This window comes from Oncorhynchus kisutch, linkage group LG8, assembly GCF_002021735.2.
Source record: "Oncorhynchus kisutch isolate 150728-3 linkage group LG8, Okis_V2, whole genome shotgun sequence".
Taxonomy (NCBI): domain Eukaryota; kingdom Metazoa; phylum Chordata; class Actinopteri; order Salmoniformes; family Salmonidae; genus Oncorhynchus; species Oncorhynchus kisutch.
The window spans coordinates 37,637,069-37,664,748 of NC_034181.2; the positions used below are offsets into that span (position 1 = coordinate 37,637,069).

At 45.4% G+C, this 27,680-nt stretch overlaps 1 protein-coding gene across 3 annotated transcripts; it reads right to left on the reverse strand.

Moving 5' to 3' along the window:
- Positions 1–26,451, reverse strand: LOC109895734 (ADAMTS-like protein 2). Of its 3 annotated transcripts, XM_031830273.1 has the most exons (20): positions 25,185–26,448; positions 23,599–23,651; positions 21,640–23,305; positions 21,080–21,222; positions 20,845–20,920; positions 20,427–20,529; positions 20,172–20,317; positions 19,829–19,952; positions 17,898–17,978; positions 15,728–15,903; positions 13,848–14,175; positions 12,789–13,143; positions 10,737–10,840; positions 10,533–10,659; positions 10,117–10,330; positions 9,781–9,936; positions 9,465–9,635; positions 9,019–9,195; positions 3,219–3,363; positions 1–2,823 (listed from the first exon to the last, which is right to left on the reverse strand). In XM_031830273.1, the coding sequence occupies exons 3-20, from the start codon at positions 21,739–21,741 to the stop codon at positions 2,702–2,704; spliced, it is 2,850 nt and encodes a 949-aa protein (XP_031686133.1). In that variant the 5' UTR covers positions 21,742–23,305; positions 23,599–23,651; positions 25,185–26,448; the 3' UTR covers positions 1–2,701. The 3 variants fall into 3 exon arrangements, with proteins under 3 accessions (XP_031686133.1, XP_031686134.1, XP_031686135.1); XM_031830274.1 differs by lacking the exon at positions 23,599–23,651 and having other exon boundaries at positions 21,640–21,742; XM_031830275.1 differs by adding an exon at positions 2,960–2,989 and having other exon boundaries at positions 2,710–2,823; positions 21,640–26,451.
- Positions 26,452–27,680: the final 1,229 nt, after the last annotated feature.

Sequence of the window (27,680 nt, forward strand, 5' to 3'; positions counted from 1 at the left end):
ATAATTTACAGTTTTTAATCGAAATACAGGTAAATACATTGAGGACTTCAGTTAACGACAGTACAAAAGCTCAATGATTACTTCTTTGTACAAAGAGGTATCAGTTACACAAAAACAGTACACTGGATATATATATTGTAAAAAATGAGACACAAACTCTTCAATGTAATTCAACCTTTTCAAGTGTCAAGAATATTTCAGTCCATGAATGGGATAACTGTATGGCCATACCATGTGTCTTTAGTCTTAACCTCTAAATTCACTCTCTCATTCACACTTAACTACCTGGCATTTAGTAACTTCATGAATTATATGCCATGATTGATAAAATCATGTGTGATGAGCAATAAATAAATTGTATGTTCTGCAAAAAATAGCAGTATGGGCCCAATAATAAAAACTGAAATGGGGCAGTTACATTGTATTGTACTATTTCTCATATCATAGTTAAGGATAACACTCAGTATGGACACCTTTCCTGTGCCACACACTAATTTAAAAGATAGTTAAATAATATTCATAGTCAATATTTATCTTAAATTCAGACTAGACATGCAGTATAGTCAACCAGGAAATAATTTAATATCTTTCCACATTAGTGTGGACCCTTCTCTAAATAGGTTGTTCATATTTGGAGCAATGACAACGATGGTTTAAGAGATTTCTGGTGTATGATTCTCTCTTCAAAAGACACAAATAGACGCACCAGTTCACTCTTCGCTCTCTCATCTATCCCCCTTAACTCTTAGTACTTCAGGGTGTCATTCTTTGTATGTGCCCAATTGACAACCTCTCTGAAAGAAAGGTATGTGGTTGTGGTTCAGACTGAAGCCTTTATCATATTCTACTGTTCCTTCTCATTTGGACCAGGCCCTTTAGCTATACTGTAGCCTACTGGGGGGTAGTAGAGTAAGCTACTGGGGGGGGGGGTAGTAGAGTAACCTACTGGGGCGGTAGTAGTATTGTAACCTCTTGTGGGGGGGTAGTAGAGTAACCTACTGGGGGGTAGTGGAGTAGCCTACTGGGGGGTAGTGGAGTAACCTACTGGGGGGTAGTGGAGTAACCTACTGGGGGGTAGTGGAGTAACCTACTGGGGGGGTAGTAGAGTAACCTACTGGGGGGTAATATAGTAACGTACTGGGGGGTAGTAGAGTAACCTACTCGGGGGTAGTAGAGTAACCAACTGGGGGGGGGTAGTAGACAAACCTACTGGGGGGTAATATAGTAACATACTGGGGGGTAGTAGAGTACCCTACTGGGGGTTAATAGAATAACATACTGGGGGGTAATAGTAACCTACTGGAGGGGTAGTAGAATAACCTACTGGGGGGTAGTAGAATAACCTACTGGGGGGTAGTAGAATAACCTACTGGGGGGTAATAGAATAACCTACGGGAGGGTAATAGACTAACCTACTGGGGGGTAATAGAATAACCCACGGGAGGGTAGTAGAGTAACATACTGAGGGTAATAGAATAACATACTGGGGGTAGTAGAGTAACCTACTGGGGGGTTAATAAAGTAACCTACTGGGGGGGGTAATAGAGTAACCTACTGGGGGGAGGGGGGTAATAGAGTAACCTACTGGGTGGTACTATAGTACTATAGTAACCTACTGGGTGGTAGTAGAGTAACCTACTGGGGGTAATAGAGTAACCTACTGGGGGGGGGGGGGGTAGTAGAGTAACCTACTGGGGGGGGGGGGGTAATAGAGTAACATACTGGGGGGTAGTAGAGTAACCTACTGGGGGTAGTAGAGTAACCTACTGGGGGTAGTAGAGTAACCTACTGGGGGTAGTAGAGTAACCTACTGGGGGTAGTAGAGTAACCTACTGGGGGGGTAATAGAGTAACCTACTGGGGGGGTAATAGAGTACCCTACTGGGGGTTAATAGAATAACATACTGGGGGGGTAGTAGAATAACCTACTGGGGGGTAATAGAATAACCTACGGGAGGGTAATAGACTAACCTACTGGGGGGTAATAGAATAACCTACGGGAGGGCAGTAGAGTAACATACTGAGGGTAATAGAATAACATACTGGGGGTAGTAGAGTAACCTACTGGGGGGTTAATAAAGTAACCTACTGGGGGGGTAATAGAGTAACCTACTGGGGGGAGGGGGGTAATAGAGTAACCTACTGGGTAGTACTATAGTAACCTACTGGGTGGTAGTAGAGTAACCTACTGGGGGGGTAGTAGAGTAACCTACTGGGGGGGGGGGGGGTAATAGAGTAACATACTGGGGGGTAGTAGAGTAACCTACTGGGGGGGGGTAATAGAGTAACGTACTGGGGGTAGTAGAGTAACCTACTGGGGGGGTAATAGAGTAACGTACTGGGGGGGGGTAGTAGAGTAACCTACTGGGGGGTAGTAGAGTAACCTACTGGGGGGGTAGTAGAGTAACCTACTGGGGGGGTAGTAGAGTAACCTACTGGGGGGTAGTAGAGTAACCTACTGGGGGGTAGTAGAGTAACCTACTGGGGGGTAATATAGTAACATACTGGGGGTAGTAGAGGAACCTACTGGGGGGTAATTTGTCGACGAGTAGTCTGGGGTAGAGGGCTCTTTGGCTGGAAGTAAGTGGGTATGGGTTTGCAGTGGTTGGAGTTAAGGGGTTTGTGGGGGTCTGCTGGAGGTAGGGGGTGGGGAGTGGTGGTTGGAGAGCTGCAGGGTAAGGTTTTGTAGGTGTCAGGCAATACTAAGAGGCGTGCTGGGCCCTGCAGGAGTGGCAGCAGGCCTTACTGTAGTACCAGTGACTGCACAGGTTCACCTTCAGAGCCAGAGAGCAGTTGGTGGTGGGACGGTCCTGACAGCTCTCATCTGCATGGCAGAGAGACATATATGACATGTTCAATGATATGGAAAAAGTAGCCTCATCACGACCCAAAAATACTGCAATGATAAACCTATCAATGAATGAATTAATGAATGAATTAATCAATCAATGCCTTTTTACCTCCACAATCTAAATGCTCAGGACCTTAGGCTGTTATGAAAGAAAGAGGTGTACTTAAATAATACAATTAAAAACAAGTGCTTTAAACATGCTGTATTCTGCGGTTGACTTTTGCCTGTGACTAGACTTTAACTCTCCTAAAGTTTCCAGAGTGATTTGCTGCTTACAGAGCCTGATCCCAGATCAGTTTGTGTTGTCTTGCTAACTCCTATGGTCATTGGAGTTGGCAAGATCTGGGACCAGGCTTTTGCTTACGTACCTGGGGGTTCAGTGGGACAAGGTTGCAGGGCACAGGTCTGCTTGGCCACAGGCTTGGTCAGGGGGTCACAACCTCTCACGATCTCCCTGCCCTGGTAGCACTTCACGTCTCTCATCCGGACACCCACACCACATGTCTTAGTGCACTGGGGAGAGAACACACCACACGTCAGCACTATACCAGGTTTATACCAGGGGTACAGTGCTGCCGTTGCACTGAGGAGCGGCGCTCCCTCACTTTTTTCAATTTGAGATAACACAGAGCTGGAAATTCAAATTCTGATCAATTATAAATAAATTATATTTAATTACCACAAACATTCCATGGAAATTATAGAATGATAAACTAAATAAATGTGTAGCAGCCTATAGGTATGTAAATGGTGGTTTCTTCCCTGTCTTCTCTCTCTCTGGCGGTGGCGCAAATGATGAATAACTGTAGGCGTGTGTACAGGGGCCCACTTTTCAGAGGCTTGACCACTTTGAGCGGGCCAAATCTGATGTAACAGGAACAGCCAGAGGCAGAAAACTCTGCCAGGGGTTGCTAAAACATCTTTCCTCAAAGCAGTTTGTTATGGACTTGGGGCTCATGTACGACACACTTGAACTCGCCCTACTGTCCGAGTGCTTAGCTTACGGAAACGTACCACCTATATTGAGTATGCAGACAAACTGATCCACCGCATGGATCTAGGATCCAACTTCACGGCGTGTCTGCCTTGATGTTCATAAGACTACATGGACCCCCTCTTGCGCAGTCGAACCCAGAACAATATGCGACCACTTGGTTACGGTGCTGTTCTTTCAGCACCACAATTAGAAAGTCACTCAAATTGCTTAAAAATAACCTTCATCAAGATCTGTTCCCTACACCTAGTAGTCGTACTCATCACTTATTATTATTATTACAAATAGAAGATTATCACTTCTCACAATGGTGCTCGTTTAGAAAAGTTAGATCAAAGCTGAATCAATGTTTCCCAAGATCACAATGATTAATTACCATTTTACATAACAGAACTGAATATAAGAGCATATACAGTTGAAGTCAGAAGTTTACATACACCTTAGCCAAATACATTTCAACTCAGTTTTTCACAATTCCTGACATTTATTCTGAGTAAAAATTACCTGTCTTAGGTCAGTTAGGATCACCACTTTATTTTAAGAATGTGAAATGTCAGAATAATAGTAGAGAGAATGATTTATTTCAGTTTTTATTGCTTTCATCACATTCCCAGTGGGTCAGAAGTTTACATACACTCAATTAGTATTTGGTAGCATTGCCTTTAAATTGTTTAACTTGGGTCAAACGTTTTGGGTAGCCTTCCTCAAGCTTCCTACAGTAAATTGAGGAGAATTTTGGCCCATTGCTCCTGACAGAGCTTGTGTAACTGAGTCAGGTTTGCAGGCCTCATGCTTTTTCAGTTCAGCCCTCAAATGTTCTATAGGATTTAGGTCAGGGCTTTGTGGCCATTCCAATACCTTGATTTTGTTGTCCTTAAGCCATTTTGCCACAACTTTGGAAGTATGCTTGGGGTCATTGTCCATTTGGAAGACCCATTTGCGACCAAGATTTAACTTCCTGACCGATGTCTTGAGATGTTGCATCAATATATCCACATAATTTTCCTACCTCATGATGCCATCTATTTTGTGAAGTGCACCAGTCTCTCCTGCAGCAAAGCACCCCCACAACATGATGCTGCACTCCCGTGCTTCACGGTTGGGATGGTGTTCTTCGGCTTGCAAGCCTCCCCCTTTTTCCTACAAACATAATGATGGTCATCATGGCCATACAGTTCTATTTTTGTTTCATCAGACCAGTGGACATTTCTCCAAAAAGTACAATCTTTGTCCCCATGTGCAGTTGCAAACCATAGTCTGGCTTTTTTATGGCGGTTTTGGAGCAGTGGCTTCTTCCTTGCTGAGCGGTCAATATAGGACTTGTTTTACTGTGGATATAGATACTTTCGTACCAGTTTCCTCCATCTTCACAAGGTCCTTTGCTGTTGTTCTGGGATTGATTTGCACTTGTCGCACCAAAGTACGTTCATCTCTAGTCTCCTTCCTGAGAGGTATGACGGCTGTGTGGTCCAATGGTGTTTTACTTGCGTACTATTGTTTGTACAGATGAACGTGGTACCTTCAGGCATTTGGAAATTGCTCCCAAGGATGAACCAGACTTGTGGAGGTCTACAACTTTTTTTCTGAGGTCTTGGAGGATTTCTTTTGATTTTCCCATAATGTCAAGCAAAGAAACACTGAGTTTGAAGGTAGGGCTTGAAATACATCCACAGGTACACCTCCAATTGACTCAGAAAATGTCAATTAGCCTATCAGAAGCTTCTAACGCCATGACATAATTTTCTGGAATTTTACAAGCTGTTTAAAAGGTACAGTCAACTTAGTGTATGTAAACTTCTGACCCTGGAAAAACTACTTGGTCATGCACAAAGCAGATGTCCTAACCGACTTGCCAAAATTATAGTTTGTTAACAAAGAAATCTGTGGAGTGGTTGAAAAACGAGTTTTAATGACTCCAACCTAAGTGTATGTAAACTTCCGACTTCAACTGTAGGATAGTTGGCCTAGAAAATGTTACACCCAAAACAACTCCTCAGTCATTTCTTATCTGAAGCTGAATGATCTAATTGTTTTCCTCATGTGGCCAAAACTTAACAGAGCGCCACTAGGCAGGATATATGCTAAGATTGAAAAAAAAAAAAAATAGGCCTACAAGCAAGGCTAATAGTTGTTTATCACCATCTGCTTTAATTCATTCCAGAAGATCTAAAAGCATATTCCCATGGTATGCCTAACTTAGAGCGTTTGAGCTTATGAAAAAATTTTACAATATGCGTGGGCATAGGCAGACGTTGCAGTTTGAGGATGCTTTTGATGCATAGGTCTATTCTAAACTCAACAAAAAATAAACGTCCTCTCACTGTCAACTACGTTTATTTTCAGCAATCTTAACATGTGTAAATATTTGTATGAACATAACAAGACTCAACAACTGAGACACAAACTGAACAAGTTCCACAGACATGTGACTAACAGAAATTGAATAATGTGTCCCTGAACAAAAGGGGGGGGGGTCAAAATCAAAAGTAACAGTCTGAAAAAAGTAACAGTCAGTAAAAGTAACAGTCAATCAAAAGTAACAGTCAGTATCTGGTGTGGCCACCAGCTGCATTAAGTGCTGCAGTGCATCTCCTCCTCATGGACTGCACCATATTTGCCAGTTCTTGCTGTGAGATGTTACCCCACTCTTCCACCAAGGCACCTGCAAGTTCCCGGACATTTCTGGGGCGAATGGCCCTAGCCCTCACCCTCCGATCCAACAGGTCCCAGACGTGCTCAATGGGATTGAGATCCGGGCTCTTTGCTGGCTATGGCAGAACACTGACATTCCTGTCTTGCAGTAAATCACACACAGAATGAGCAGTATGGCTGGTGGCATTGTCATGCTGGAGGGTCATGTCAGGATGAGCCTGCAGGATGGGTACCACATGAGGGAGGAGGATGTCTTCCCTGTAACACACAGTGCTGAGATTGCCTGCAATGACAACAAGCTCAGTCCGATGATGCTGTGACACACCGCCCCAGAGCATGAGGGACCCTCCACCTCCAAATCGATCCTGCTCCAGAGTACAGGCCTCGGTGTAACGCTCATTCCTTCGATGATAAACCGGAAACCGACCATCACCCCTGGTGAGACAAAACCGCGACTCATCAGTGAAGAGCACTTTTTGCCAGTCCTGTCTGGTCCTGCGACGGTGGGTTTGTGCCCATAGGCGACGACGTTGCCGGTGATGTCTGATGAGGACCTGCCTTACAACAGGCCTACAAGCCCTCAGTCCAGCCTCCCTCAGCCTATTGCGGACAGTTTGAGCACTGATGGAGGGATTTGATTTGATGATTGTGCATTCCTGGTGTAACTCGGGGAGGTTGTTGTTGCCATCCTGTACCTGACCCGCAGGTGTGATGTTCGGATGTAATGATCCTGTGCAGGTGCTCTGCCACTGTGAGGACGATCAGCTGTCCATCCTGTCTGCCTGTAATGCTGTCTTAGGCTTTTCACAGTACGGACATAGCAATTTATTGCCCTGGCCACATCTGCAGTCCTCATGCCTCCTTGCAGCATACCTAAGGCACGTTCACGCAGATGAGCAGGGACCCTGGGCATATTTCTTTTGGTGTTTTTCAGAGTCAGTAGAAAGGCCTCTTTAGTGTCCTAAGTTTTCATAAATGTGACCTTAATTGCCTACCATCTGTAAGCTGTTAGTGTCTCAACGACTGTTCCACAGGTGCATATTCATTAATTGTTTTATGGTTCATTGAACAAGCATGCGAAACAGCGTTTACAACCCTTTACAATGAAGATCGGTGAAGTTATTTAGATTTTTACGAATTATCTTTGAAAGACAGGGTCCTGAAAAAGGGACATTTCTTTTTTTGCTTAGTTAACAATGATATTTAATAGGCTACATCTGCCGGTACAAACTTGAGAAACTTGCGCTCCCTCACCAAAAAGAAATAGCACCACACCACTGGAACACACCCTCTCACAATCTCCCTGCCCTGGTAGCACTTCACGTCTCTCATCCAGACACCCACACCACATGTCTTAGTGCACTGGGGAGTGAACACAACAGCACTGCTCTTTGACTCTGTACTGGTATCCCTTGTATAAAGTCTTGTTATTCTTCATTTATTGTGTTGTTCTTTTTTCTTTAGCTCATTTAGCACATCTTTTCTTATTTACTGTTTAAAGAGGAGGTATTGTTTAAAGAGGTATTGTTGTTTAAAGGCTCGTGAGTAAGCGTTTCATGGTAAAGTCTACTACGCCTTTTGTATTTGGCGCATGTGACCAATACAATTTGATTGGATGATTTTGTTGTCTTTAATAGAACACCATCTAGAGTGAGCTCCAAAAGTATTGGTACAGTGACACACTGTACTCCATCACTTTGGATTTGAAATGATACAATCAATATGAGGTTAAAATGGGCGGCAGGGTAGCCTAGTGGTTAGAGTGTTGGACTAATAACCGAAAGGTTGCAAGATCGAATCCCTGAGCTGACAAGGTAGAAATCTGTCAGTCTGCCCCTGAGCAAGGCAGTCAACCCACTGTTCCTAGGCCGTCATTGAAAATAAGAATTTGTTCTTAACTGACTTGTCTAGATAAAAGGTACAAAAAAAAAGTGCACACTGTCAGATTTAATGTGATGATATTTTGATCCATATCGGGTGAACCATTTAGAAATTACAGCACGTTTTGTACATCGTCCCACCATTTTAGGGGCCCAAAAGTATTGGGACAAATTCACTTATATATGTATTCAATTAGTCAAAAGTTTAGTATTCGGTCCATATTCCTAGCATGCAATGATAACATCAAGCTCGTGACTCTACAAACTTGTTGCTTGGATTTGCTATTTGTTTTGGTTGTGTTTCAGACTATCATCTTGTGCCAAATAGAAATGAATGATAAATGATGCATTGTGTCATTGTGGAGTCACTTTTATTGTAAAATAATATGATTTGTTTCTAAACAATTCTACAGTAATGTGGATGCTACCATGATTATGGATAGTTCTGAATTAACTGTGAATAATGATCAGCTAGAAAGTTACAGCAGTACCAATATCATACCTCCCCCTCAAAAAAAAATGCTAACCTCCGCTGTTATTGTAATGGTCAGAGGTTAGCATATCTTGGGGATATGATATTTGTAGCAGGTGAGTTTGACCGACTGCCTTTGTGAACAATGTCATGGTTGAAATTTTATTCACCTCAGACCAGGGCGTGGTGTACCACTTGAAACAGGGCCTCTCGAAGCAGGTGTTCTCCTCCTCGGGCCTCTTACTGGCACCACAAGCCTCGTCGTCGTGGGCCTGGAACTTCCCAGCAGTGATGCCGGCGCACTGCACAATTCTCCACTTCACACCGCGGCCACATGTCGTGTTACACTGAGAGGAAAAAAAGACTGCTCTCAGCTAATGAATCTCTAACCAAGAGAACATCAAGAAAATGTATATAGAACATCAACAGAACATTGGGATAGCATTGTCAAAACATCAAGAGAACACCAGCAGAACATCAAGAGAACATCAAGTAAACATTGTCAAAATAGGACACAAACAGAGCATTAAGAGACCATATATAGATCATCAGAACATCACTAAAACATCTGACAGAACATCAACAGAACATCAACAAAATGACCCAGTTGCCTTACACTCTCCCAATCCTGAGTGAGCCAGTGTGGAGCACAGTCCTTCTCCCCACAGGGGTGGATTGCCAGGGGCTTATTCTCCGGAGAGCACTGGGATTCAGGCACCACACGGCCCTCTGGTGTCTTACAGTACACGTGACGTACCATCTTCCCTTGGCCACACGACCCAGAGCACTGCAGAGGTCACAGTTTCAACGGGGATGACACGGCAATAACACATAGTATTACTGATCCAGAGAAACAGCCAGTGCAATCACTATTTGTATCAGTCATCAACGTACCACAGAATTGTAGTAGTGAGTGGAAGTAGTGTACTCACCGGCCCCCACTCTGACACAGTCCACTGGCGCTCGCAGGGCGGGCCTGTGCAGTTCTTGGTGTTAAGGGGGCGGGTCAGGGGATCACATGACTTGGTTTCATCTGAACACCTGACCTCCCGGGTCACCTGGGCCCTGCGGCCACACTTCGCTGGACACTGTACAGGAAAGAGGAGAGAGGACACACTCACCTTCAATATCACCTAAAGTTGCTCAAACAGTAGGATGCAACAATCTACCTACTATAGTGTTCCTACTCAGTCATTAGTCACACACACACACACACACACACACAACCCCTGTCCCACCATCCACTCCCACAGTATAGCTCCACCCACCTCAGTCCACTCGGCCACCTCCCATTGGGGGCCACAGGTTGGGCTCTTACAGGCGCGGCGCTCCAGGGGCCTCTCCAGCTCTGCCAGGGTGCAGAGGTCACTGTACACAGAGCTGTCCAGCCCGGGGGACAGCATCTTCCAGCAGCGCACCAGACGGAACTGGAAGCCCTCACCACAGGTACGAGAACACTCACTCCAGCTGCTCGCCTCCCACCTGAGGGTGAGGGGATGCAAATAGAGCAGAGTTCAGGCACAATTAGTTATCTTCGGAAGTAAATGAAATCGAATCTTAGATAAAATGGTAATGGCCAAGAGGCAAACATTGTTCTCAAAGAACTTTGCATCACTTCAAGAGTCGTCCGACCGGTAAACAGTCCTTTAAGTACTTTCTCAGCGTGTTGTTTTCTGGTGCATACCTGGGCTGGCACTCCCTCCCAATGCAGAAGTCATGAACAGGCTCAGGTCGGGTCATAGTGTCACAGTGCATGTCATTCACCTCAGCGCCGTCGTAGCGAACACACATGGCAAAGGACTTTGACACTCCTGCAGCAGAAATTATAACTTACAATTTCATAACTAATCCATACATACTGTGTGTGTGTGTGTGTGTGTATGTTTACCTATAGAGCAGGTGGAGGAGCAGGGTTCCTGAGAAGACAGTTTCCAGCGGTACATGTCTGCAGGGCTCAGCTTGAAGTTCTTCTGCAGGAACCTCTGATTAGTCCTGTCAAACACAACATGACAATAAGGTTAAGGTTTTCAGAAGGTTTCACACTGTCAAACAAGACATGACCAGGCTTTCACAGTAAACCCACTGAACCCCAGCTCTCTCTCTCTGTCTCTCTCGTTTACACACACACACACACACACACACACACACGGCTGATTCACCTCACCCTCCAAATCATAACAGCCAGCGACATTCTGTTTTTCATTAATTCACATAAAAGTGACATGAACATTCTTGTCATATCACTGGCTGTTTTTTTTATAGCCAGAGCAGAGATGTTTATTTGAAAATACACAGGAACATTGAATCATTCCTAACCGGCATATCTCAGTGCAACTGTGACTAATTCCTGCACATTTATCCCTGGAGGTGACTACAGTCTGACAGTATGTTTCTTCCCAGTCATATTTTTCACTTTGCCGCAAATACCTTGAATTATTTGCTTTTAAGTGGACCGTATCCCATTTTTATTCCTCCTCCTTCCCTTCCTCCTTTTCCTCTCATCTGTCCCCCTCCTTCTCCTACTCGTCCTCCTCCTCTTTTCCTCTCCTCCCCCCCTCCTCCTCTTCTTCTTCTCCTCCAATCCGTTCTTCTCCCCAGGGCAGGGGAAGACAGGGTGTGTCATGTGATGTGTTTTATGGGGCTCTGGCAGGAGAACTGGCAAAGCGGTGTTTGGACACAGTGCAGGGAAGCCAACATGAATTATAAATATGATGGAATGCTACCCCAGCCAGCCCTGCGCTTTGGCTGTCTCCTCTCCATGCGATTCTTTGGCTGTCTCCTCTCCATGCGATTCTTTGGCTGTCTCCTCTCCATGCGATTCTTTGGCTGTCTCCTCTCCATGCGATTCTTTGGCTGTCTCCTCTCCATGCGATTCTTTGGCTGTCTCCTCTCCATGCGATTCTTTGGCTGTCTCCTCTCCATGCGATTCTTTGGCTGTCTCCTCTCCATGCGATTCTTTGGCTGTCTCCTCTCCATGCGATTCTTTGGCTGTCTCCTCTCCATGCGATTCTTTGGCTGTCTCCTCTCCATGCGATTCTTTGGCTGTCTCCTCTCCATGCGATTCTTTGGCTGTCTCCTCTCCATGCGATTCTTTGGCTGTCTCCTCTCCATGCGATTCTTTGGCTGTCTCCTCTCCATGCGATTCTTTGGCTGTCTCCTCTCCATGCGATTCTTTGGATGTCTCAAAAAGAAAAAGAAGTAAGGGATGGATGGGGCCAGAAGCCAGCCTGGAGCACATTCCATTCCCCCAGCCAGCCCAGCCAGCAGCATGGGCCCTTTTCCTGACGAGAATATCCAGCCCTTTTACATGCCTTGAAATGACTCACTCCAGTAGGGCCGGGACGATACCAATATCGCGATACGTGTCAGTATCGTGGTAAGGAAATAAAACATGAAGCGAATTTAACTTCTTTAGGAAAACAGCCTTAATGTTGGAAACAAACATCATTATGTTGTCATCCACAGTCACATGTATATATTTTCCAAGCTATATTTTACAAAGCAGGCTTTTAAAGGACCAAATAGTTCGGTCTGTTTCGTGTTTTCCTTTTTTCCATGAAAAACATATTGCTATACTGGTATTGTCACAGCCCTTCACTTCAATCCTTACTTAGAGAGAGAAGGACTCCCCACTGGGCACAGACATCAATTCAACATCTATTCCACGTTGGTTCAGCGTCATTTCATTGAATTAACAAGGATCAACGTTGATTCAACCAGTGTGTGCCCAGTGGGTCTGTTGTGTTCACTCGAACCCCTCAGCAGCAGCATCAATAAGTGAAGAGTATTAGAGGTGGAAGATGAAGACCAGAGGGGTTGTGGATGGGATTCTGAAGTGATATTGTTTTGATGGGTTCCTATACCAGATAGCAAGCTGACGTTGGGTCAACATTGCCTCTTTACTTCTGCTCAACATTGTGTGGATCCCTCCTTACTCTACCTGGTTCTGTTGGTGCGATTGTTGCTCCTCATCCCCGTCAGCAGCGTCCTGTTGGGGAACAGCAGGTCTCCAGTATCATTCCTCCGCACGCCCAGACTGAACTCCCCCAGAGAGCTGTTGAGGGGGAACTGGCCTCCCTGCTCCACACTGCTATAGTCCACCTCCAACGAGAACACTCCCTCTCCCTCCGTCAGGAGCTGATTGGTTGAGATGTTGGTGAGCAGCTCATCTGGACCAATCTGCTTGCCCAGCAAGACTCTCCAGATGAGGTTCTCCGAGTCTGGTCCCTCCTCTAAAGGCCTGCTGGCTGCCGGGGCAGGGACTGCTACGCTACCTGTGTGACTACTGTTGCCATCTGTTGGGATAACAAGAAGGGTGTGGAAAGATAGAGAAATTATTAAAGTGGGAGAAAGCCTTATACTAAGTCCCACCAGAGGTGTTTCCTGATCAGGTGGTCAGGAAAAACTCCTGGTGCTTCTTTAATAAAAGAGGAGTTTTATGTGCAGTTTGTGCACTACAACAAAACAGCACACAAAGCCTTTCAACATATTCCTTAAGGCAGTAGAGGGCCTCGGTCTCACCCAATGGCCAAACTCCCTGCATAACTGTCCCACAGTCTAAGTGGAAGGGCTGTCTGAGAGCTTGGTACAGGCAGGTCGGCTTGCACTCATTACCACTCATGTTTGTGATGCAGCCATTTAAAAAAAGGAGAAAATGCCATAGCTCTCTGAATTTTTCATCTCCCCCAGCTCCTCTTTGTATATATGCCTGTGAATAATGCAGGACTCCAAAGGGCCAGCAGCGAGGACTCTCTTTTTTTAAAACAACATTTTATCTCATCTGATATCTGAGTGGTGAACTGATTTATATGGAGATACATACAGTAGTTCAGGGGGAGAACTGCACAGTCTGCAAGTCGAGAACAAATCTCTCTCTCCCATCCTCCCTCCCTCCCAGTTACCTGCGTTAATCACTTGTGCATTGGGGTTATGTATAATTAGGATTATTTGTGTTATGTTCATTGTATTGGTTTTTTGGTTTCTAGTATGCTGGTGTTACCTGTGTATTGTGGTGGGGTTGGGCTGTCCTGGTGACAGTCGATGGCTCCTGTCTCCTCATACACCTCGTTGGTCTCCTGGCCTTTCTGGCCCTCGGCCCCTGACGCCTTGGCCCCCTGTTTCAGCACCTGGTTCCTCTGGGTCTCAGGGGCCACCTTGTCATACGTGCTCCCGTTGGGGGCCACCATACTGCCCATCTCCACGGAAACCCCTGGGGCGGTGCTGTCGGGGCCAGTGTAGACGGGAGGTTGAGGGACAGGGGACAGGGACTCTCTCAGGACGGTGTACTCGTACGTGATGTAAGGGATACGACCATTCTGGTTCCAGACCTATGAGGAGTCAAAATAGTGAGTGAGTGAGGGGGGGGGGGGGGGGGGGGGGGTCAGACGGATTCTTTGGATTAAATGATGTTGGTTATACTTCTCTTTTACAGTGTCTTACACCAGAGGTAATGCTCTGCGTAATAAACTACATTGTGCACAAATACAGCACAGTCAAACAGAATTATTACTGACCAGGTATTTGCCAAGGTCTTTTTTTGGATGACTTAAGAGAGAACATGCAAGCAGCAGAGACAGACCAGAATAGCACCAGAGACCGAGAGCTCACCCATTCCCTCCTCCCTCCTATCAAACTCAGTCAATTGCACAGATACAGTAAATACTGTACAGTACATGACTGCTGTTAGAGTCAGCCGTCTAGCCTGCCTGCACTCATTCAGACATGGGGCTTGATTGCCAGTGAGTGAGGCCATGAAAGAAAAGATAAGATACAGTGCCTTGCGAAAGTTCAATTTTGGTTTCATCTGACCAGAGCACCTTCTTCCACATGTTTGGTGTGTCTCCCAGGTGGCTTGTGGCAAACTTTAAACGACACTTTTTATGGATATCTTTAAGAAATGGCTTTCTTCTTGCCACTCTTCCATAAAGGCCAGATTTGTGCAATATACGACTGATTGTTGTCCTATGGACAGAGTCTCCCACCTCAGCTGTAGATCTCTGCAGTTCATCCAGAGTGATCATGGGCCTCTTGGCTGCATCTCTGATCAGTCTTCTCCTTGTATGAGCTGAAAGTTTAGAGGGACGGCCAGGTCTTGATAGATTTGCAGTGGTCTGATACTCCTTCCATTTCAATATTATCGCTTGCACAGTGCTCCTTGGGATGTTGAAAGCTTGGGAAATCTTTTTGTATCCAAATCCGGCTTTAAACTTCTTCACAACAGTATCTCGGACCTGCCTGGCGTGTTCCTTGTTCTTCATGATGCTCTCTGTGCTTTTAACGGACCTCTGAGACTATCACAGTGCAGGTGCATTTATATGGAGACGTGATTACACACAGGTGGATTGTATTTATCATCATTAGTCATTTAGGTCAACATTGGATCATTCAGAAATCCTCACTGAACTTCTGGAGAGAGTTTGCTGCACTGAAAGTAAAGGGGCTGAATAATTTTGCACGCCCAATTTTTCTGTTTTTGATTTGTTAAAGTTTGTTAAGTTTGAAATATCCAATAAATGTCGTTCCACTTCATGATTGTGTCCCACTTGATGTTGATTCTTCACAAAAAAATACAGTTTTATATCTTTATGTTTGAAACCTGAAATGTGGCAAAAGGTCCGAATACGAAGGGGGCCGAATACTTTCGCAAGGCACTGTACATGTAGTTTTACTGTGTAACACATTAACACGAAAAGATGCACAACGAAAATGAAGGAGCATTATCAGTTTGCAGGTATCTATCTCGCAGAACTTTTCCTTCTTCTACCCTGCACCTGCAAGCTACTGGATACGTGTACACTACTTCTAAACTAGACATTACCCAGAGGCCCTGGCTGCCAGATGAGGGGAGGGAGCAGAGCAGACCTCAGCAGGCTACAGTACCAGAACATTGATGGCCTGGTCGATGGGCCCTTTGGCTACGATGTACTCGATCCCCGTCTCATACACATCCATGGGCCGCCGGTATTTGAAGACGGTCCCCGCCGCATGGAAGTTCTGGGGGCTGTCCACCTTGTAGTTCCCATTGAAGAAGAAGTTCCCTGCCTGATCGGTCACAGCTGTGGGGGGATAGGATAAAACAATCTCATTGAGGGGATGGACGACCATTGGAGGAGGACCGGTTGGTTGACTCTACAGAAAAGGTCATATCTTTAAACTTCTTCACAACAGTATCTCGGACCTGCCTGGTGTGTTCCTTCACCCTACACTGGAATTTCTCCTCCCCATACATGACCATAAATGGATACAGTCAATTCAAGAGATCGCAAAGGAAATAAAAGTATATACAGTTGAAGTGGGAAGTTTACATACACTTAGGTTGGAGTCATTAAAACTCGTTTTTCAACCACTCCACAGATTTCTTGTTAACAAACTATAGTTTTGGCAAGTCGGTTAGGACATCTACTTTGTGCATGACACAAGTAATTTTCCCAACAATTGTTTACAGACAGATTATTTCACTTATAATTCACTGTATCACAATTCTAGTGGGTCAGAAGTTTACATACACTAAGTTGACTGCCTTTAAACAGCTTAGAAAATTCCAGAAAAGGATGTCAAGGCTTTAGAAGCTTCTGATGGGCTAACTGACATCATTTGAGTCAATTGGAGGTGTACCTGTGGATGTATTTCAAGGCCTACCTTCAAACTCAGTCCCTCTTTGCTTGACATTATGGGAAAATCAAAAGAAATCATCCAAGACCTCAAAACAATTTTAGACCTCCACAAGTCTGGTTCATCCTTGGGAGCAATTTCCAAACGCCTGAAGGTACCACGTTCATCTGTACAAACAATAGTATGCAAGTATAAATACCATTGGCCCACACAGCCGTCATACCTCTCAGGAAGGAGACACGTCCTGTCCCCTAGAGATGAATGTACTTTGGTGGGAAAAGTACAAATCAATCCCAGAAAAACAGCATAGTTTGGTAGGAGAGTATCTATATCCACAGTCCTATATTGACATAACCTGAAAGGCCGCTCAGCAAGGAAGAAGCCACTGCTCCAAAACCGCCATAAAAAGCCAGACTACGGTTTGCAGCTGCATGTGGGGACAAAGATCTTACTTTTTGGAGAAATGTCCTCTGGTCTGATGACACAAAAATATAACTGTTTGGCCATGATGAACATCGTTATGTTTGGAGGAAAAAGGGGGAGGCTTGCAAGCCGAAGAACACCATCCCAACCGTGAAGCACGAGTTTGTCAGCATCATGTTGAGTGCTTTGCTGCAGGAGGGACTGGTGCACTTCACAAAATAGATGGCGTCATGAGGTAGGAAAATTATGTGGATATATTGAAGCTACATCTCAAGACATCAGTCAGGAAGTTAAAGCTTGGTCACAAATGGATCTTCCAAATGGACAATGAACCCAAGCATACTTCCAAAGTTGTGTCAAAATGGCGTAAGGACAACAAAGTCAAGGTGTTGGAGTGGCCATCACAAAGCCCTAACCTAAATCCTATAGAAAATGTGTGGGCAGAACTGAAAAAGCTTGTGCGAGCAAGGAGGCCTACAAACCTGACTCAGTTACACCAGCTCTGTCAGGAGGAGTGGGACAAAATTCACCCAACTTATTGTCGGAAGCTTGTTGAAGGATACCCGAAATGTTTGACCCAAGTTAAACAATTTAAAGGCAATGCTACCTAATACTAATTGAGTGTATGTAAACTTCTGACCCACTGGGAATGTGATGAAAGAAATAAAAGCTGAAATAAATAATTATCTCTATTATTCTGACATTTCACATTCTTAAAATAAAGTGGTGATCCTAACTAACCTAAGACATGGCATTTTTAGTGGGATTAAATGTCAGGAAATGTGAAACAGAGTTTAAATGTATTTGGCTAAGGTGTCTGTAAACTTCAGACTGTAGATCATCAGAGTTTAATTTCAGTTGATTAATAGGGATCCCATTGCTGTATTTTCTGAAAATCTTGAATAAATGTTTTGCACCTTATATGCAACATAACAACATCACACCGTACCAACAGCGAACATTAGAGATGTGTGTATACATGGCATGGTGAGCAGGATAAGAAGGAAGTACCCACCCAAAACATCAGCTGACTTCTTCCTCTCAATGATCTGAATGTCCCAGGAGCCCTCAGGGATTGATGTGATGAAGGAGTAACCTTGGAGACAGGAAACATTATGATGACTCCATTTTACCTGCAACTAAATAGCCTGAACATCAGAAGAGTTGGCTAAAGAAGCACATATTGAGCTTGTTGTCAGACTAACTGGCTATAGTTCTCTTTCAGAGACATACAGTGGGGCAAAAAAGTATTTAGTCAGCCACCAATTGTGCAAGTTCTCCCACTTAAAAAGATGAGAGGCCTGTAATTTTCATCATAGGTACACTTCAACTATGACAGACAAAATGAGAGAGAAAATCCAGAAAATCACATTTGCAAATCATGGTGGAAAATAAGTATTTGGTCACCTACAAACAAGCAAGATTTCTGGCTCTTACAGACCTGTAACTTCTTCTTTAAGAGGCTCCTCTGTCCTCCACTCGTTACCTGTATTAATGGCACCTGTTTGAACTTGTTATCAGTATAAAAGATACCTGTCCACAACCTCAAACAGTCACACTCCAAACTCCACTATGGCCAAGACCAAAGAGCTGTCAAAGGACACCAGAAACAAAATTGTAGACCTGCACCAGGCTGGGAAGACTGAATCTGCAATAGGTAAGCAGCTTGGTTTGAAGAAATCAACTGTGGGAGCAATTATTAGGAAATTGAAGACATACAAGACCACTGATAATCTCCCTCGATCTGGGGCTCCACGCAAGATCTCACCCCGTGGGGTCAAAATGATCACAAGAACGGTGAGCAAAAATCCCAGAACCACACGGGGGGACCTAGTGGATGACCTGCAGAGAGCTGGGACCAAAGTAACAAAGCCTACCATCAGTAACACACTATGCCGCCAGGGACTCAAATCCTGCAGTGCCAGACGTGTCCCCCTGCTTAAGCCAGTACATGTCCAGGCCCATCTGAAGTTTGCTAGAGAGCATTTGGATGATCCAGAAGAAGATTGGGAGAATGTCATATGGTCAGATGAAACCAAAATAGAACTTTTTGGTAAAACCTCAACTCGTCATGTTTGGAGGACAAAGAATGCTGAGTTGCATCCAAAGAACACCATACCAACTGTGAAGCATGGGGGTGGAAACATCATGCTTTGGGGCTGTTTTTCTGCAAAGGGACCAGGACGACTGATCCGTGTAAAGGAAAGAATGAATGGGGCCATTTATCGTGAGATTTTGAGTGAAAAACTCCTTACATCAGCAAGGGCATTGAAGATGAAAAGTGGCTGGGTCTTTCAGCATGACAATGATCCCAAACACACCACCCGGCAACGGAGTAGTGGCTTCGTAAGAAGCATTTCAAGGTCCTGGAGTGGCCTAGCCAAAATCTTTGGAGGGAGTTGAAAGTCCGTGTTGCCCAGCAACAGCCCCAAAACATCACTGCTCTAGAGGAGATCTGCATGGAGGAATGGGCCAAAATACCAGCAACAGTGTGTGAAAACCATGTGAAGACTTAGAGAAAACGTTTAACCTCTGTCATTGCCAACAAAGGGTGTATATAACAAAGTATTGAGATAAACTTTTGTTATTGACCAAATACTTATTTTCCACCATAATTTGCAAATAAATTCATAAAAAATCCTACAATGTGATTTTCTGGATTTGTTTTCTTATTTTGTCTGTCATGGTTTAAGTGTACCTATGATGAAAATTACAGACCCCTCTCATCTTTTTAAGTGGGAGAACTTGCACAATTGGTGGCTGACTAAATACTTTTTTGCCCTACTGTATTTGTGGGGCTCGTCCCGGATAGGTGTGCTCAAGGTTTGGAATAGATGGAGAGACATATCTCCTCCATCAGTACCCTCTATCCATGCCACCCACCCATCCATCCATCCACACACCCAAACTATCTCAGTTTGTGGTTGAGGTTGAACACACTCCTACCCAAAGTGGTGGCCCCGCGGCGGAAATTTCCATTGACCCTGCTGCAGCTGCTGCCATCCCCCTGACACACACCACACTTATCCAGCATGTTGGGTGAGAAAAGTACTCCATCACACCCGATTGGCTGCAGAAATGATGTTAAGACAAACAGGATGATTATAATTTTGAATCATTTCAGCACATGCAAAGCAAGTTGAACGTATGACACTCACGGAATATAGCAAGTAAACTGAATTATTTTATTGACACTATCATGTGACCAGGATAATGAGCATTTCGGCCATTCTCACAGAATATGCAAAGCAATCTCCTCAGCAGATGTAAGAAACAAGCGTTCCCTGACCTCACATCTGCCGTCCACACAGACCCCTCTGTAGTTGCTGTACTTGCAGGACGTTCCGTCCCGAGCAGGAACCATCAGCTGTCTCTGGCCGTCGGCCGTGGTGCAGTGCAGGTCACATGGGTTACTGGAGATATGGACATAGTCATCTGTAGATGGATGGATACAAAGGTCAGTCACAGTGTAATAACAAGCTTCGAGGACAGGCCACACAGGAGGGAGTGACACAGAGCAGAGCGGGTTTATTATGGGTCTTACCCGGATACAGGGGTTTCCAGTGGTAGTTCCTGCCATTGTAGACCTGTGAGTTGAACGACCAGCACTGCTCTTCCCTGAAGCTTCTCCCAGAGGAAGGGCAGTCCTGCACAAGAAAGAAAATATACACACACTTTTCTGTCTGCTTCATGTATTTTTAATTTTAGAATAGTTTTACATTATATTATGAAAGGGTGTGACAACTCTAGGACAAAAAGGCCGTTCACCCTGTACCTCTCCAGGACCAGGCTTTGTGGCCGCTGTACTAAACCTTAAGCAATTTGTATCTCAATTGATTACAAAAAAAGCTTTGTGGTCTACATTGACTTCTGCATCATAGGCTTCGGGTTGTGGGGTGTTGTGTCAACATGTATTTTGCTAACGGCAGGAAACGGGGTGGCAGTAATAGATGCATGCTAACCTTGGTGTTACAGAGGAGGTATTTCTTCGAAGTGCCAGTGCAGGTCATGTTGTCTCTAGCAGCGGCTGCTTTCTTTCTTTGGATAGAAAATGAATGAATTGAGTAAACCTGCATGTTGAGATTTGAAGATAAATAACACCTTTATTGAGTAAAATAGAATGCAATGGAATAGAACAGGTTAGAATAGAATGGAACAGAACAGTATAGAATCGAAACTGTCTGTCAGCGGACTGACCTCTGTTTGAGACAGTGCCTCTCCTGGGACATGACCCCCCCTCCGCAGGTGCGTGTGCAGGCGGTCCACTTGGCCCACTCCCCCCACCAGTATGTGGTGGACTCCAGCTCGTCCTCCAGACTGTTGGAGGCTCCCCCTTCCTCCTAGACACAACACAGAACCCTTAGAGAGAAGCAGCAGAACAGGGCCCTGTACACACTGTGACTAATTATAAGCATGTCTAGCCACTCTGCCAATCTGGGTTAAGTGGAGACAAGTGATATGTACTGTGCTCTCCTTGTAAAAGGTGTGAGAGAAAACAGCTGTGGGTTTTTATAAGAAGACATGTAACAAAGAATAGTCTGGAGATGTGAGGGCCAGAAAGAGGGAGCAAGAGTGAGTGAGGGAACAACTGGCAAATAGAGAAGAAGAGAAAGACAGAACAACAGACAAGCAGTGTGACTGACTGACTGAAATGATGCCAGTGATAGAGAGTGTGTGTGTGTAAGAGAGAGGCCTGAGTTGGGCGAGCATGTACTATGTAGAGAGAGAGAGAGAGAGAGAGAGTAGGACAAGCGTACCTGTCCCCTGGTTGAGAGGTTCCCTACAGACAAAGCCAAGGTGAGAAACCCCAGTAGCACCAGGCTGGTCTCCCCACATTGTTCCCACGACCAGATCCTCATCCTGACACGATCAAATACACAGAGTGACCTCAATGGGACAGAAAGGTAGGAGCTGAAGACTCACACCGATAAACCTGAACTAGGTACAGACAAACAGGATGGGAAGAACACTGGAAATGAAAAGACATCTTTAATGAACTTACATTGGTATATCTGATACAGCAGACCCCTACCTAGAGCATAATGCACTGTACGATTAGTGCGAAGTAAACTCAGTTCACAGATCACCAGTCCCAATTCCAATACAACATTTGGATATCTGTATGCTGTGATATAAAACAGGCTTTTATAACCGTCCTTAGCTTTTGCGTATATCAGGGATCTACTGTCCTTGCAAGGGAGAGCACTTAAACGTGTTTCAGAGGAAACCTATTCGTGCCACATCTGTGTGGGCTTCAACGTAAATGTCTTCAGACTTTTTAGTGCACTGGCAATCACTGTGTACTTGGATGAAAACCTTCAGACGCAGACAGGTGGTGACAAAGACAGGCTGTTGAGTGAGCACAGGTGTTGGAGACAGGATTTGGAACATGGAAGCAGCATGTCAAACAAGGCTCAGTGCTGGAGGGACTAAGGTAAGTTTCCTAACTGAAGGCCTAGCCCTTCCACACACAGGTAGGCCTTTGTTTCCTCCACCTTAGTGTGAATGCACCGGCTGCCCAGACGTTTACTGTAAGGTAACATACACACGTTCATGCAAACACACACACGTGCACACGCACGCACGCACGCACACACACACACACATCAGGTCAGTGACATACACACGCTCTGACTCTAGAAAAAGCCCCCTTGCACATCCCCCTGTCCCACCTCTCCTCCTCATCAGGCCCACAACTCCAGTTAGGTAGGCTTCTTAAAATAAGCAAACAGATCGTCTAGCCCTGTTTGCAGTCTGGCTTTTTCTGGCACTAAATATTGGTGACAGGTGTCTTAAACTACCCGCTGGAACACCTGGAGTTCATTATCCTCCCAGACACAGCTGGAACGTGTCCAGCTGCCAAACTCTCTCGCTCTCTTTTTCTCACTCTCCCTTTCTCTCTCTCCCTCTCCCATGCCTCTCTTTCTCGCTCTCCCTTTCTCTCTCTCCCACAGACCACGCAGTCTGTCGCCGTCGAGACAGGCCTTCCTCCTCACATGGCTTCACAGGGCCACAGAGGAGAGTAAACACAGCCCTGCGCGTCTCCCCCCTAGCCACACCCCCCTGCGTCCCCCTTTCCCCTCCCGGCCCTCTGCCCCCCTGGGGCCCCCTGTTCAGGGTAGGAGGGGTGTTTTTCTTTCACAGGCAGCAGACAGACAGCAGGCTATCCCTGGGGAGGCTGTGGGGAGCTGGGGCCGGTCGGATCGGGGCTGTCTGGTCTGGATGGAAGGCCCAGGCAGACTCATCCTTTCTGGAGGAGCTGTTTAACCAGACTGGGGCTCCTTCCTCCTTCGTCCTTTCGTAGCAGCCTTCTCACGTTCATATGTGAAGTGGAAAATTGATGTTGCTCCCACTCAATCGCCTGTTGCTCTCCACGAGTCCTTGACCTCGCTCTGCTTATACAACGTGCACACAGAGGCATGGCTGAGAGAAGGAGAGGAGAGGACACTGGTGTTTTGGAGTGGAGAGAGAGAGAGAGTGCATGTGGTATGTATTTGCAGAATGAGTGACATTTTAGACATTGTTTCGAGTAAACACCACTTTGGGGACTCAGTCCTCTTTGTGATAGAGTGCCTTCCACTAGTTTGTTCCACACCTCATTCTGCGTACATTGTTTTCCCTCAGTGACCATAACAGCAATTGATGTGTCCTTTGTGAGTAATGATCTAGCTACCAAATACTTCTCCATCACACCGAGGCACTTCCAAACAGCCTACCTTCCTCAGAGCAGCTGGTGGTATTCCTCCTTTACCAGGGAAACTTCCTGGAGCTGTGTCATTAACAGGAAAAAGCAACAGGTGGATCATCTCACTAGTGCCACTATTCATTACCCTATGTATCTGTTGCTCTGATATGGTACATTTCCCTATGTATCTGTTGCTCTGATACGGTACATTACCCTATGTATCTGTTGCTCTGATACGGTACATTTCCCTATGTATCTGTTGCTCTGATACGGTACATTACCCTATGTATCTGTTGCTCTGATACGGCACATTACCATATGTATCTGTTGCTCTGATACGGCACATTACCATATGTATCTGTTGCTCTGATACGGTACATTACCCTATGTATCTATTGCTCTGATACGGTACATTACTCTATGTATCTGTTGCTCTGATACGGTACATTACCATATGTATCTGTTGCTCTGATACGGTACATTTCCATATGTATCTATTGCTCTGATACGGTACATTACCATATGTATCTGTTGCTCTGATACGGTACATTACCCTATGTATCGGTTGTTCTAATACGGTACATTACCCTATGTATCTATTGCTCTGATACGGTACATTACCATATGTATCTGTTGCTCTGATACGGTACATTACCTTATGTATCGGTTGCTCTGATACGGTACATTACCATATGTATCGGTTGCTCTGATACGGTACATTACCCTATGTATCGGTTGCTCTGATACGGTACATTACCCTATGTATCGGTTGCTCTGATATGGTACATTACCATATGTATCTGTTGCTCTGATACGGTACATTACCCTATGTATCTGTTGCTCTGATACGGTACATTTCCATATGTATCTGTTGCTCTGATATGGTACATTTCCATGTGCTTTTTCCCCAAAAACAATCCCCACTCCTTTAACTCCAAGCAATTCACTAATTTCACTCTTGTAAAACATAATACTACAGAATGTACACGGACTCTCTCTTAGACTGGTGCTTGTTGCTTCACTGACGCCACAATCATGGTGTCATCATTTGTGTACATTTTCAACTCAAGGTTATTATGCTGCTGCAGTCGCCTCCCCGAGAACAAGATCTGACCATCTTCACACTTCACACTGGATACCTATGACCTAGACATGACTGAACACTTGTCTTTCTTAGATAGAACAACTTACATCATCAGAACACACTGCATGTGGTAAACTATATGACACATTATCACCTTTCCAAATCACAGTTTCATTTGGGAGCACCAAATTATTACATCACTTTCAGAAATTGAATTAGCATGAAACCTTCACCTCATCCGTCTCTCCCACAGCAACAGAGAGCTCTCCAGACAGAGTCTGGCATTAGCACACACACACACACACACACACGCACACACACACACACACACACACACACACACACCGCTGTAGGAAAGTAAACATCATTGTGAGGATTTGTTTTGGTCTGGAACAGGAGACAAGTCCCATTGGCTCGCCTGCCACCTCACAAAACGCCAGACACACACACACAGAATCACATATGAACACACACACGTATACACACTTAAACACACAGACAGGCTGGAGGAGTGTAAATATTTACCCACTCACCTAGCTGCAGTCCAGGGGCCGCTGAGCTGTGTGATGCCGGGTCAGAGTGGGTGGTGTGGTGGTGGTGGTGCTGTAGAGATGTGTGTGCAGAGGGAGAGAGAGGGAGAGAGGTAAGGTGTGTGCCTTGCATCCCTCTTCCCCTCCCTCCCTCAGCCCCTCTCCTCCTCCCCCCCACCCCTCCTCCTCCGAGCAGCAGGAAGAGAGTGGCAGTAGGGAGGAACGCCTAGACAAACAGGAGGCTCCTGCCCAGTGCCAAGCACTGGGGTCTGCCTCTCCTGCCTCTGCTGCTGCTGTATGTGGTGGGGACTCTGTCCCATTGACAGCCCAAAGCCAAGCCTGGCAGCTCAACTTTCTCTCTCTGCTCTCCCTGCTCTCTCAACTCTCTCTCTCTCTCTCTGCTCTCCCCCTCCACTCCACTTCGCTCCACTGGCAGACAGACAGAGGAAGTCGCTGTTTCCCACAGTGCGACCCCCCCATACCCCCTACCCCCCATATTTTTTTTACCCCCTTTTTCTCCCCAATTCTGTGGTATCCAATTGTTAGTAGTTACTATCTCATCGCTACAACTCCCGTACGGGCTCGGGAGACACGAAAGTCAAAAGCCATGCGTCCTCCAAAACACAACCCAACCAAGCTGCGCTTCTTAACACAGCGCGCCTCTTAACCCGTAAGCCAGCACCAATGTGGTGGAGGAAACACCGTGCACCTGGCGACCTGGTTAGCGCACACTGTGCCCGGCCCACCACAGGAGTAGCTAGTGCGCGATGAGACAAGGATATCCCTACTAGCCAAACCCTCCCTAACCTGGACAACGCTAGGCCAATTGTGCGTCACCCCATGGCCCTCCCGGTCGCAGCCGGCTGCGACAGAGCCTGGGCTCGAACCCAGTGTTTCTGGTGGCACAGCTAGTACTGCGATGCAGCACCCTAGACCACTGCGCCACCCGGGAGGCCTCCCATCACCCCATCTTATCAGTCCCCCTCACGTCCTTTGTTCCATCTCCTCCTCAGATGCTGGTCTCTTGCCCTGTGTGCTCCCCTCTTTCATCTCATATGTTTTTATATGGAGAGAACACACCTGGAAATGGCCTACCTAAGTCTCAACAAATATTTCCATTAGAAAGCATATGCATATCGAAAGCTACATGAACCAAAAGTGAATGAAAAACAGAAAAGAAAATCTATGGTGAAAGTGAGAGAGTTTGAGTCTCTAGAATGTATTGAGCAGCACAGAGAGAAAGAGAGACAGAGAGACAGAGAGACACACACAGAGGTTGAGTCTCTAGAATGTATTGAGTAGCACAGAGAGAAAGAGAGAGAGAGAGACACACACAGAGGTTGAGTCTCTAGAATGTATCGAGCAGCAGGGAGAGAGAGAGTGACAGACGCTGGGACAGGGAGGACCACCATGCCTGCCCACGACGTCTGCACCCAGCAGCCACATGTTCTCTCTGTTGCGCTGCCTCGGTGTCTGCTACGTGCATTAGGCCTGCTCTGCTACACTACACTGCTAGGCATCAATCACATCCTCCATGCCATCACAGATTTATATGGTGATAGACATACAGTAGTTCAGGGGGAGAACTGCACAGTCTGCAAGTCAAGAAGCATGCTCTCTCTCTCTCTCTCTCTCTCTCTCTCTCTCTCTCTCTCTCTCTAAATAGAGGAGGAAATGGGTCGTGGAGGGCTAACAATAGTCCCTAGGTGTTGTGTTGTGTGGAGAAACATTTTGGAAACATTGTGGTTAGTAGGCTACACACAGACAAGAAAAAACAGAGTGTGTTTTTTCCCCTCCACAGATGTTGGAAAATAAATATACACTGTTTAAGTCGATGACACTCTTTCAGTGAGAGAAATGTTCTAGAATAAAAAGGTGTATTCTCAAACTGAGATATAACAATCCACAAAAAAACGTCATTTACTGTGTATTATAATTATATAATGTCTAAAGTCGGAATTATAAAACCTATCTGAATTGTTTAGCGATAAACCTCTATTCATTTGTGAGATGTCTTTTCCACATTTCTCTTAAATGTATATCAGCTATCTAGGTACCTGGTAAATTGATTTCCAGTCCATTTCAAAGGTTATAGTCTTATATTTTCAAATTCCAACCTTTTTCTTCTGAGTTTAGAAGCACAGAGACTGCTCTTCTTCAGCAGGAGAGGAGAGGAGCTGTCATAAAATTCTCTGATGTCCTCTTGGCTCACAGCCCAGGTTTATTCAGGCTTGTACTGCACTTTAGACAGACACATTCATGCTCGCAGACAGACAGACAAACAGGCAGGCAGCAAGTCAGACAGCCAGACAGATTGGCAGACCTACACATCATCAAGCAGATGACACAGACTGACACACACACAAAATACAACTACATACCTACATACCAACACACACACACACGTATGCACGTGCCCTGGAAATAATTTCTCAATGGGGCACAATGCACTCGCAATAACAGTTTATACACAAAACTATTCTATACTATTCTATATTC